The sequence below is a fragment of the Cryptomeria japonica genome, chromosome 4 (assembly GCF_030272615.1).
Source record: "Cryptomeria japonica chromosome 4, Sugi_1.0, whole genome shotgun sequence".
Lineage (NCBI taxonomy): Eukaryota > Viridiplantae > Streptophyta > Pinopsida > Cupressales > Cupressaceae > Cryptomeria > Cryptomeria japonica.
The window spans coordinates 135,808,296-135,821,879 of record NC_081408.1 but is presented as its reverse complement, the minus strand read 5'-3'; the positions used below and the strand labels follow the sequence as shown (position 1 = coordinate 135,821,879).

Here is a 13,584-nt window from a genome sequence, read left to right as displayed (position 1 = left end):
AGTTGTTTTCTTTCTTTAGATAGTTTGCTTTTGGTGTGCGTTTTAGTTTAGTTTGCTTTGGGTCAGTCTGTCGATCGGTTTGCTTTAGTTTAGGTGTCTTGAGTGGGAGCCTCCATCTTGTGAGAAAGGTGTTTGTGTTGTTACTCACATACTGGCAACATCCTGGATCTTATGTTAGACTCATTTCTTAGATATCTATTCATGAAGTGCTCGGAATCCGAGGTTGTTCCTCTCTAGTTTTATCATCTGATTAGGACCTGTATTTGACTTGGAAGGGAATCATTTTCTGTGTCTTGATGCCGACATCTGTTGATTACTATATCTCCACACATTAATGGACTCCGAGTCATTATGGTTTTCAGGCAAAGCTGTGATTGGTGAAAAATCTAAAATCTGGCTTCAGCGCCACCGCAATCCTCAAACCCTAGTAAGCTTTACTGCTTACGAGCCAAAGGAATTGACGGAGTGAAAAAGCAATATCAAAAGGAAAAAAAAAATGAAAAAAAAAAATGAGAAAAATAAGAGAAAATGAAAGAGAAAAATGAAGAGAAAGTGAAATGAAATGAAATATCAAAATTGGCTAAAGGGAATATGCAAGTAACTCCATCGGGGCTATAGACGCCCGGCTGGCAATGGAGCAATGTTCGTGAGCTTGCGGCGATAACCTCGTCGAGACTATGGACGTCTGACTGGCAGCGAGGCTCTATCCAGGATGCTTTTGAAGTTTAGATAAACTACGTAGCTAATCACAGGGAAACCTGAAGGTCATAATTGTCTTGTCGAAAGGAATGAATACACTTGCACACACTTGGGTAATCAAAGACTAAGTGTCTAGATCTGGTTAAAGATTCTCCTTCTACTTTGAGTGCATTTTCTAATCTCTTGATGAGCTAGGTTGAATTTTCCAGAGGTTCTAGGTGTCGATTGAGTCTTTATCTCTGAAATGTTTCAGGAACATTTATTCAAGGTGGCACTAGATGTTGTGACGTTTTCACACATCGCCCCATTGCAAATGGGGACCCATGTTTTTTTTGCTCGTTTTGCTCGTTTTCACTTTGCTTTTTAGGGTTTTGGTTTAGTTTGTCAGTTGTCTGGATTTGGGTCAAGCCCTAGGGTTCCCTTTTTGATCTTTTCAGGCCAGAATCCAGTCAGTTTTGAGAGCTTTCTTGAGCTTCCTTTTGTAAGATGCAAATTTGAATGAAGTGAATTCGCCAGAATGGTCTATTTTCAATTGGAATTTTGAATGCAGATTCTAAATTTGTCTAAGTGTTGATGATGAAATGTGAATTTTTGTCCAATTGAGTAATTTTGACTGAATTTTGAGTTTTTTGATTTTTGATCCTGGGCATCGGAATGGTTTGTTTTTTGCCTTGTGAAGTGATTAAACGTGTAAAATCATGATATTTTGGCCTGTAGGAGCAAAATCGCTCATGTCCCTCAGTGAAGGACCGGAGCTCGTTTTCAAATATCTTACTGTCCCTAGAGAGTCAAGATGAAGTTCGAACTGGAAGTGATAGAGAAAGGCGTGATCTTTCCGTTGAATATAAATTGAAGAATTTCACGAACACGGAATTGCCTCAGGGAGAAAAATCGCTCCTGTCCCTCAGTGAAGGACCGGAGCTCAAAATCAAATATTGCCTCGTCCTTGCAGGATTTTAACGACTTGACGATTTGAAGAGGTCCAAAGAGGTGCATTTTATCAAATGAATATAACTTGAAGTGCCGTCGTGAAGAAGAATGACCCAAAATGTAAAAATCGCTCCTGTCCCTCAGGAAGGGACCAGGGCGAAGTTCTTTGTAGCTCCCGTCCCTCTCCCAGGGACCAGAGCGAAGTTCTTCATAAGGCAAAATTCAGGAAAAAATCAAGCAAGTTATAAGTTTGAAGGCAAGAGAAGATATGAGTTGAAACTGTTGAAGATAAATTGAAGATTATGAAACGTCAACAAGGGACCCAAATGCCCAAGTTCGCTCCTGTCCCTCAGGCAGGGACCAGAGCGATTTTTGTCTTAGATGATTTTCTTGCCAAATTTAAATAATTTCCAAGGCATTGATGAATGAAAAGGTACATTACGAATCCGTTGAAGATGATTTTTGAAGGTGAAAAAGAAAGATGAAGCCTACAGGACTAGGATCGCTCCTGTCCCTCTCCAAGGGACCAGGGCGATATGATGATTATGTTGCCTTTTCTTCAAGTTCAGGACATTCCAAGTTCGGATACATGGTGGTGAAGACATTTTAAGGCGTCTTAATCAAGCACAAAGTTACAAAGGTCGCCTATGTTGAAGGAATTACACCAAGACCCCTAGTTCGCTCCTGTCCCTCAGGAAGGGACCAGAGCGAAATTCTTATAATGGCTTAGATTTCGAAAATTTGTCAAGTGTCAAGCGACCAAGGGGATCAAGGGGACTTCATTTTACGCGTTGAAAGCAACTACAAGTTGAAGAAGACAAGGACAAACTCAAAACCTTGAAGTTCGCTCCTATCCCTCAGGAAGGGACCAGAGCGATATTCATTATATTGGCTAAATCTCTCAAAAATCACGTTAAGTCAAGGTTTTGCAAGGTCGTAAAAGGTCTAAGGTGTCATTTGAAGATGATATACAAGGGTTTTGAACGTCAAAATGTTATCAATTGAGCCAAGGAAGCTATATCGCTCCTGTCCTTTGGACAAGGACCAAAGCGATTTTCATTAAAACACTCATGCTCCTTCAAAATCAAGACAATGCAAGGATAGGCGAGGTAAAGAACACTATTTGGAAAGCAATGAACGAAGAACAAAGATCAAAAGTTTGCCAATTTGAGCCATAACATAAGGATCGCTCCTGTCCCTCTCCAAGGGACCAGGGCGATATTTGCTAAGTTACTAGTTATCCTTCGAAGATCACGTTAAAGCAAAGTTGCAAAGGGTTTGAGACGTCTTTTGAAAGGTGATGAACGTGGAGTTAAAATCAAGAACGAAGTATTTTAAGCTAGAAGACAAGGATCGCTCCTGTCCCTCTCCAAGGGACAAGGGCGATGATCCTTCAAATGTCTAAATGCCTTGTAGAAGTCAAGTAAAACAAGCATGGAATGAAGAAACAAGGTTATTATTCACCTCATGATGGAAATTTGAAATCAAAGATGCAAGATCAAGGAGAAACAATGGAGATCGCTCCTGTCCCTCTCCAAGGGACCAGGGGCGATATCATATCTAAAGGACATTCATTTGCAAGAACAAGTCAATCAAGCTTGAAGGACCTAGCGAAAATGGCGATACCAACGTAAGGATGAAAACTTTGAACGTCAAAAACGCAAGGATCAAGACTAAGTTGATGGATCGCTCCTGTCCCTCAGTCAGGGACCAGGGCGATGAGGTTTGTACTCTTCCCAATTCTTCAATTTTGGCGTTCAAACAAGTTTTTGAATTTATTTTAAATGCTAAATCCGATAGGTCTTGAAAATTTAATTAAGTGGCATTTAAAAATAACGCATAACATTTATTAATTAATTTTGCCTTTTAAAGGCATAAAGTTAATTAATTATAAAAACAAGTTGAGCGCTTGAGTTTATTTTATGAAGGTCGGCCCTTGTTATTTATTTAAAAATCATTTTAATTGCCTCATTATGGCAAAGTCGGCCTAGAGGTGAATAAGGGGTTAAGCGCCTATAAAGGAGGAGTAGTTCATATCATTTTCACATCATCGTTTATCATCTTTTCATATGTGATATGGAGCATACAAAGGAAGTGCGAAATTATCATTCAAGAGGAGGTGCGAATTGTGTTCAAGATGCGAGTCTTATCAATAGGAAGGCACAAGCATTATCAAAGGAGGTGCGAACCTTACTTTCCATTTGAACAAACTTGCCAAGGACATTGGAGATCACGTCAAAGTCATCTAATTTCAAATTTTGCCTAGGCGATTTTCTTCATTTTGCATTCTAGAGTTAGCTCTCGAGAAAGGTATGGCGATATTGATTTATTGTTTTGATTTTGAATGTTGATCGTCATAGCTTAAATTTTGAATCTTGAAATTTTGTTTTCCAGTAGCTCAATCTTTTTTAGGAAATGATAATTCAAGGACTTATCATGAGGTTTCCTAAAATTAATTTAATCTATGCTATTCATTGCAAAATCATGTTACTAATTTTGAAATGTTGTGTAGGCATCAAATGGAGATCTCATCAAGGAAAATCAAGCCGGATCAAGGACGGTCTTCACCGGAACGATCAAGCCAGGACAGGGGCGACCTCTTTCAATCCAGCATTCCAAGGAGAGGTACATCAATCATCCTGCAAATCAAGGACACAAGGAGTTAGAACAAGGGTTCGTTGAAGAAGTAGATAGTTCCAAATGAATTAATTAAAGCTAGCTTCTCAACAACATCACGTTGAATATTTACCAAGTTACAAGTGTCAGACGAGGTGGCATCCTAGTCATCACGTCTCCAATCAGTGAGGTCCACCTCAGCATGTCCAGATTCAATGTACCTAACTCATGGAAGGTGGCACAAACTCCAATGTACCTACCCTGGCTATCCATTGGTCGATTTTTCTAGAAAGGACATGTGTCCAATCAATACAATTTTATCATTGGTTAAGCATTAAATGTTATGTAATGGTTGTAACAAACCCTAATTAGGGTTTTCATTGTAAAATCTTGGCCATTGATCTCGAATTGATCTAAGCCATTGAATTGTATTGTGGGCACTATATAAGCCCTGACATTTCATTTTGTAAATATAGTTAGAGATAAGATAGAAATAGTTGAAAGCAGTTAGTAGATAGAGAGTAGTTAGAAATTGATAGAATAGCAATTAGAGTAGAATAGGAGGACAAGGCAAGAAATTGTTGCCATTGATTGTAAACAAACTCCATTTTCATTGAAGTAATGGTGAAATGTGTCGTTTCTTGCAATTTGCATGGTTTCTTGTTGAGTCTTCAATCCTAGATGGTAGATGATTAGATGAATGGAGGAAATGTGATTGATTGATGGTGGAATTCGTATATCCATACTACTAGCAGTTTGTTGATTGCAGACTTGCCTTGTGTAGTCAACTGGAATCGTTCAGTTTAAGCTCAATTTCAATTTGTCGCTTCTTCATTGATATGCATCAAATTGATGGTGTCTATGCCTGCAGTGATGATTTGAACATCATAAAGCTTCCCTTAGAAGATCGCACTAGCCTTGTGGAGATGGTCCATTGATGTCAAAACAAGACCTAGTTAGAGTTTCATCAAAGATCAATCATTGTTCCTACATTCTTAGTATTAGGATTAGATACTCTCTTCGCCCTCATCCTTTTTCCATTTTTCAAATCTAAGCCAGTAAGAGCCCGTGTTCCAGCAAAGCAGATCAGAAGTTCAAACATTAGATGTAAGTCCCCTTGTGATTCCAACAAATCACATCATACCACTGGAGCTTATCCACACGTAGAGACCCTACTAACCAGAACATTGGAGTCATCCTAACTGATCCTTCATGCGAATCTTCAGTAGTTAGCGACTTTATTCAAGAGAGGATAAGATGCCTTTAGGTATTTTATTCTGTGTATGATGGTGTACAAAATACACGTCAACAGGTACCCTAGTCCTCCCAAAAGGGGCCCAAATTTGGACCCTACAATGGTCACATTTCAGGGGTGGCAAAACATTCTCGGGGTTGGCATGCCTCAAAATTTCAAACATATTTTGTGCAATAAGATATAAAAGCAATCCCGACCCCCTCATTTTGTAACCTCAATCAAGATCTTAATTGCACTTTTACAAATTCAATTGAGAAAGCAATCAAGAATCATCAAGACAATGAAGGAGAGGTCAAAGTTTTGATTTCAAGCATTCATAATGGCATCCATGATCAAGACTTCATGAAAACATCCTACATGACATTATCAACCTTCGCATGAAGAATTCAATGCAAGATTCATTAATGTATCAAGTTCCAATTCAAACATTCTAAATTTGGATTTAGATAGCCTTGTCCTCAAAAGATAAGATTTTATATTAGCATTTCCATTACATTTCAATTCAATTCAAGGGTTAATTCCAAACCTAGGCTTTGACCTAAGGCAAACCCCATCAACAACAATATTTTCCTTTTTTCGTGTGCAAGCAACATTTTCAAGAGCTATAAATGGAGATTTTGGTAGAGGAGATGACGACAATAAGATCTAACTTTTGCAAAGATGAAAATCAAAGAATGAGGATGAAAAATCTGCCATGATCCCAAGAATTTCTAATGAGCTTTTAGAAATAGATTCTATGACATCCTAATTTCAAAAAATTCCAGTTTGTTCACATCTAACCACATGGACTAAGATGCAAATTGCCACATGGTCTTGCACTTACAAGTTGAACTTGTTGTCACAGGTGCTCTTCTATTTCTTTCGCTCAAACTTAGCCCCATGTCTGCATTTTGTATTTGTAACTTACTATCTTTGGTGTTTCATGTTAATTCTTCATCATTAGCCCTAGATTTAGCATTCAAACACATTCAAATCAATTTCAACTAAACAAAGGAAGAAGAACTTGACCTTCATTGAATCCTATTACATTGGATCAATTGAGTTTTTCCTTCAATGTTTTTGTTGGAAAGTTAGCTTATTTCCTAGTTTACAAGGCTTAACTTGTGAAACCCTAATTTCCCATCTATTACAATAATAAAAAGGTGTTTTGACTCATAAAACTTCACTATTAGTAAGTAGACAAGTTTATCAGTGACCATTTATATTTGATATTGTCTATCATGCAATTAAGAATTTTATTGTGAGAATTCTCTTTAATAATTTTTTATTGTAATAATTTTTTTTTTCTATGTATCTTTTCAACTTGAAAATCAATTACAATTTGATATATAAAATCTATTATACATCATTTAGAAAAATTCAATAAATCTAAAATTAAATAATGACTATTCATTTTGACCAGCACAACAAATTAGATAGCTTTTTATGAATGAAGCTTTCTACAAATATACTTATGTTTAGAAAAAAATATTTAAAAAACAAATCAAGACTATTTTTTATTTTATAGATGAGTCTATTTCTTTTAAAACAAATCAAGACTATTTTTTATTTTATAGATGAATCTATTTCTTTTAAAACAAATCAAATCCAATTTTTTTTTATAAAATTAATCCTCCCGCCAGCTAGCCTTCTCACCTCTTATAACCCAAAGGAAATTCGAACTAAAGATCAATAGAAAGCAAAGCCACCGCCCAAGTTAACTCTCCTGAATAGGCTAATCGATTCCAATTTTTATTTTCTAAAACAAATCAACTCTAATTTCTAGATTTACTTTTTAATTTTTCAATTATACTGACCTCCTATCCATCCTGCTGTCAGTAAAGATCCATCCTAGAAGGAACCACAGCTGTAACTAGTATACCACACTCCATTTCTAGGAATCTTCCTTTGCCATTCACAATCCTATCCCAACGTGGAAAGATTTATCAATTTGCAGGAAGCAACCAGGAAGGAGTTAGTGAGCTTCGCTGTGCTTTCTTTCAACCCCTCTTTCCCCTCTCCTTAGCCTATATTAACGAGAGCATGGGCCTATGTCTCAGTGTTCAATTAGAAGAATCTGAGAAAAGTTTTAGATTTTATCAGTTCAAAGTTTGTAGAGAGTTTGTATAGAGCTTTTAACTTAAAATTTCTGTGAAATATGTAATTTTTCCACGGTTCATATTAGTGTTGAGGGTCTGTGTGAGAGTTTTTCTTTTATTGATGATGGATGTTAGCTGTGTGGGAGTTTTTCTTTTATTGATGGCAGATTAAGAGTATGATCCATTATTCTTGATGATCAGTCAAGAAATCTGATTCATATTTGATAATGGATCATAAGGTATGAATCACGATTTCTGATGATAGATCGAAAGATCTGAATCAAAATATTGATAATTTTTTTTTTCACACGGTTAGCATCCAGACAAATTTCAATTTACATCTAAGAATGAGTTTCAATTACAAGGCTCTTTCGATCATGATCCAAAGAAGAAAACAAATCACACACAGTTAGCACCCAGAAGTATTCTTTATCACTAAAAAATCTCTATTTTATGGGTGAGCTTCAATTGAAGCTCTCTGGGTGAGAGACGATGCAAAGCTGAAATCTCTAATCCCAACTAATTAGCAACTTTGTGACAGAGTTGCAACTGCCCAAGCTCAGTAAAAACCCTTTTTTTTTTAATCAGTTTTTCAACACTCCTAACAAGGGTGAAGAGCTGATGGGTAGGAATATTAGCCCCTTTAAACCCTTTATTAAATATAGATATCCTTTACAGATCATATACCTAGAGGATGAGATCTATGAAACCATGGATCTCCTTCCTGCCCATATATTGTTAGATTCCAGTAAGCTTAAGCAAGAACTGCAAGATTTTTACCAGGATTTACAGCCTGAAGATATGAGAAGCATGCTGAAAGATTCTATGCTGAACAGCAATCCTAAGTTGCTTCAGCAAATTCGTTTCAACCATTTGGCCGAGAAATCTGGTATGGAAGAGGGTTTTACTTATTCTGTGCATGAAATTGCTGCTCTCAAATCTCAATTTTTTGAGTGGTTGGAGAAATCGATGGGCGATTTGAAGAGGCCTTTGTTCAAGAAGGAGGTGCCAATCGTTGGCGTGCGGTTTATGGGAGGCGTTGGAAAAACAACTTTAGCATTGGCTTTATGGAGTGATGTTCAAATTAAAGGTAAAATCCTGTTCCCCTCAATTTTGTTCCTTTAAGTCTTCGTCGGAGATCTAATCTGCTTCAAATTTCTGTTCACGCTGTCATGAATGTAAGATATTGCATGCTGTTCTTCTGTATATGATTGTGAGCTGAAGCTATCAGAGTATAAAATAATTGAATGACAATAAATGGTTGTAGTTACTTTCAGTGTTTTCAGTAAGAGTTATTGTTGTCAATTAGTTCTAATTATTAGGTTTCAAGTTAGGTTTCAAAATTCTATGTACTCCATAAATATAATTTCTATTTTGATGAATAAAGTATAGTGAATAGTAGTTCTTAATAATATTTGATTTTGATTTGTTTTTCTGTTTTTTAATACAGTTTGGTGGGTAGATCTTTAACAAATTATGGATTTTAATTCTCTAGGTTTTAATGATAATTATGGCTGTATCAGCCATAAAAATCTTTATGTAACAGCTTTTTAGATTAATATAATTTCAATTTTTTATCTAAATATTCCTTTTTGTACTTCTTATATTTTCCTGTATTTACTGTTATTTTTAAATTTTAAATTTTTACTGTTATTTTTTAAATTTTTATCATCATATCAAATAGGGACTGGGCCTGACTCTGTCATGGGAGTGCCCAGAAAAATGTAACCATTTTGAGAGCCGATCCATCTAAGATATGAGTAGTCTTGGATAGATAAGATTTGTTTTAAAAAGAGTAGAGTATGTGTGGTTTGTGGATGTATTTGTCTTGATCTTTGAGTGTGTATGCAGCAGTATGAGGAGAAAACACTGTTGTTTTTTAATGAAAAGTTTCTGTTTGAAAGTGTCATTGTTGTGATTGGTTGGATTTGTAAAGTATGAAAAAGAAGATGAAATCTATAAATATTAGGTATTGATCAAATCACATTAAAAAGGGTTGCTATGAAGAAATATAGGTTTATCATCATACCTCCATTTGTTATGTTGGAAAACCAATGGTGCTTGATGTTTTAAAAGGGGTAGTGGGGTGTGCTCATGTGATAGTTTAGTGATTGCTTAGATTAAGGAAGATGTTGTTGGGAAATATTCTAAATTTTTCATTATGGATGAGTGTTAAGAGTAATGAATAATTGAATGAGAGAGAGTGTTGGCAGGTAGTTTCAATAAGAGTTGTAGTTGTTATTATGTTGTCAATTAATTCTAGTAAAATATGAGAATCAGATTAAAAATTGTAAAAATTGATAATGATGATTCTCTGCTTTTGGATTCGATTGTATGAAATTTTTTTATCAGTGTTTAAGATTACACTTCTTGATTTATCATCAGAATGCAAGAGTGCATAAAGTCTCTGATGATGGATCATAAAGTGTGATCCTAAACGTTGATACAAAAATTCTTACACAAGTGAATCTAGAAACAGAAAATCATCAGCACAATGAATTGTAGAAATCTAATGTTATTAAAATTGATCAGAAATTCTTAAACTTTATAACTGTTAATATCTCTATTTTGCTTCTTATATTCTTAAATATGATATTTTTATTGTTATTTTCTTAATTTTTATCAAAAATGTCGACATCTTTCTATATATCTTTAAGCCAAGAGGTTGGAGTTACTAGACATCATTCATAGTGTTTCTTGTTCAGATAATTGTTTCTGCGTGTTTTTTTAATAAGTAATAGGGAAGTGTGTATCCTATATTTTCTATTTTCTAAGACTTTTTCTTTATGATTATCAGGTTATTTTCAGAACCTCCTTTTCATTACTGTTTCAGAGTCTCCAAATGGGAAAGGACTTCTAGAGACCATGTGGGATGGCATTGTTGGAAGGAAGAGGTCTGAGTTTCAGAATTTGGAAGATGCACGTATGCAACTGCAAATTCAGCTTATGAGGAAATCTAAATCAACTCCGCTGATATTAGATAATGTTGGGTCCAGAGCAAATTTGGAGAAATTACTATTTCATGTGACAGGATATAAAAATCTTTTCACAACCAGAGACACATCCATTATCCCCAGAAACCACTCTGCTCAATACTATCAATTGCCTTTGCTGGTCCACGCAGATGCTCTGTCTCTTTTCATCTTCTGGGCTGCCGTACAGATGCCAATTCCAAGTAATGGATATGCAAATCCACTAAACAAGGTACATGAGTTATGAGTTCAGTCTAATAGCTTTTATTAGTTATCACACCATGAAAACAAAAGAATTATGGTGAAAATAATTGTTTGTATTTTTTGTTTGTTTGTTTGTTTGTTATATATTAGGGTATCTCTACAATCTAGTCTACCTTCTAATCTGTCATATTTTAGTTTTACTTACTGTCAAGTTGGAATCCTGAAGAGATATAATTGTTTGTATTTTTATGTGAACTTACCTTTTGAATTCAAAATGTTGTGTTTTTATTTGAACTTACTTTTTGGACTCAAAATGTTTGCTATTTGTATTTATTTAGAAGAAGTTCAATTAATTAATTTGTGAACATTTTGGATTAAATTGTACATTAGAATTTTGTTGTTCCTTAGAATCTACAATGTCTCCAATGGATATTGACAAAAAAATCCATCTGATGAGTTACAGGTTCAAGCAGAATATTTTGCCAGGGAAATGGGATTTGCTGAAGGACAGGCCATTTGATGCTCAAGTATCTTTATTCACACAGGTGGGTTAAAAGATGACAAAGATGGATTGCTACCTGTAGACACCTAAAAGTTGCACAATGAATTAAGTGAATTTTATTCATTTAATTATTTTTAAGAGTTTAGATTCTTTTTAACTTGTTTTGTTTGGATTTCTAAACTCTAATGCAATGTTTCATGTGTGTGTTTGAATTGTTTTCTCCTCTTGCAGGTTGATACCACATTTTTGACATACACTACCAAACAACAGTTTTTTTCTGAAATGCTAGCCATATACTTGACTAGAAAAGTAATCAATTAGGAGATTCTATCTAGTGCTAAATCTACCTCTATTTAACATTCCCTCAATTATCAAATTTTCTGTCTTGCATGCTTGCGTTTGAAATCTAACATAACTTGTGGCATCCTACCTTCAATATGATGAGAACTCAATGTAGACACCACCAAAAAAATAAAAAAATAAAAATAAAAATAAAAAATAAAAAATAAATTAAAAATTCACTGGCTGATGCAGAATGTTCTGATTGGATTCTATTTCTGGATTATCCATACAGGTCCCGTGGACAAAAGCAAGTGGTACTAGAATAATTTTTCAAAGAGGACCACAATAAAAGATCTAGATGTCTCATCTCCACCCCCTCAACTAGGGACTGTGCATGGACTGATTGCACCACAAGTTCAAACACAGAGAAAAAGGACTATAGAACATAGAGGAGCTATTTTTGGATGGTCTTTCTGTACGTCTGATTTTGGCATATAGGGGATCTTATCTTTATTTTGGTGGGGCTATGGAGCGATGAGTTCTGATATTGTTTAAAGGAAACAATTGGCACGTTGTTTGTTATTTGAAAAATTCAAAACATCAAATCACGGTCTCTATGAGGACTGGTGATTGAACAAGTGACTGTTGAAGCCCACTTTGGGGCCAAACAAAATTTTAAAATGGGGGTAAAAATTTTGATTACAGAGAGCTCCTCATTGGTGATTGTAATCCACTTTGGGGCAGACAAAATTATAAAAAATAGTTAAATTCTACAAAGCATGACTTTAGCGTTGTCAATGGTGCTTATCTAACTTAGTTGTGAAATTTACCTGCTATACTATTAACTCGATTTGAAAAGAGATAATTAAAAATTCTGAAAGATTCATGAAATGTTCATAATTATTTTAAAAATGTTCATCTTTTTCAACTGGTATATATTTTTTAATTTATCAAAAATTTGAACACTACTTTTTGTGTGGGACATATATTAAATTTTCAAATTTCAAGTCTTTTATAAAATTATGTTTGATGAAAATCACTCATTAATTGTTTAAAATTTTACATAAAAATTATTTATTAATTGACATATTAATCTTTAAGTTACAAAAAGATAAATTTTTCTATATCATTGATGATATTCACATTGATTGTGAACACCTTCTAGTAATTATATCTAAATGGTAATGTTTAAGTCTATGTATAAAAGTAGACAATTAGTTTTAATAATGCTTGTCAAATCTAAATGCCGTGGAAGTGGGACATACATGAGAGGAATCTATTTCACCAAACAATCTAGTTAATTCTTTGAATAGGCCAGGCTTCAAGGTTGTAGACTTTCTTAATATGAGTCGAGGAAGGTGGTGGATGGTTCAACAAAGAAGTATTTAAATAAAACTAATTAAGTTTTACAGTTCCAAGTCAGTCACATGGATCATTGAACTCTGAGTGATCAAAAAAGGTGACATATTGTGTAGTGCTTAAAAACTCTTTAAAACCAACTTGGAAGTCCAACCATCCTCAATTACAATGAAAAAGTCCCTATTTTAAACAATCACCAAAAATTTCCAAAAAATTCTTTTTTGGGCAGATTCGAAAATTGCCATTTAAGGAAATTTTCAAAACTATCCCCAAAATCACGAAATTTTCTAGAAATCTAAAAAACATTCTAGTACACAAAAAAACAACTTTCTAATCTCAAAAAGGTTACGAGCTCAAAATTAACTAAAAAAACAACTTTTACTCTAATCGAACGAGTCAAAAGTTATGACCCCGTGAAGTCCCTGCATCAAAGTTACTCCACCAATGCTAGTGGTGGTGATACAAATTGATATAAAAAAGATCCAATTTATTATGCATATGATACCATGCCTCTCACTTGTCAACTGTCAAATGTAAAGGTGTGATGTCTCATCTTTGTCATACACCATCTTAACTAATTTAACTTAATAATGTCTACTAAATCTAAATACACTTTTTGAAATTGGTTTTAATCAGAACAAAAGTTTATAGTTTTGAATTTTTGCTTAATTTATAATTTGAATTTAG

General features: G+C 34.6%; 1 protein-coding gene across 4 annotated transcripts; it reads left to right on the top strand.

The window, feature by feature from the left end:
* Positions 1-7,175: 7,175 nt before the first annotated feature.
* Positions 7,176-12,318, top strand: LOC131051658 (uncharacterized). Of its 4 annotated transcripts, XR_009107148.2 has the most exons (5): positions 7,176-8,668; positions 10,376-10,782; positions 11,218-11,299; positions 11,488-11,565; positions 11,831-12,318. XR_009107148.2 is itself a non-coding variant. In XM_057986230.2 (4 exons), the coding sequence occupies exons 1-3, from the start codon at positions 8,200-8,202 to the stop codon at positions 11,272-11,274; spliced, it is 933 nt and encodes a 310-aa protein (XP_057842213.2). In that variant the 5' UTR covers positions 7,176-8,199; the 3' UTR covers positions 11,275-11,299; positions 11,831-12,318. The 4 variants fall into 4 exon arrangements, 2 of the variants coding, with proteins under 2 accessions (XP_057842213.2, XP_057842212.2); XR_009372259.1 differs by having other exon boundaries at positions 11,218-11,332; positions 11,517-12,318; XM_057986230.2 differs by lacking the exon at positions 11,488-11,565.
* Positions 12,319-13,584: the final 1,266 nt, after the last annotated feature.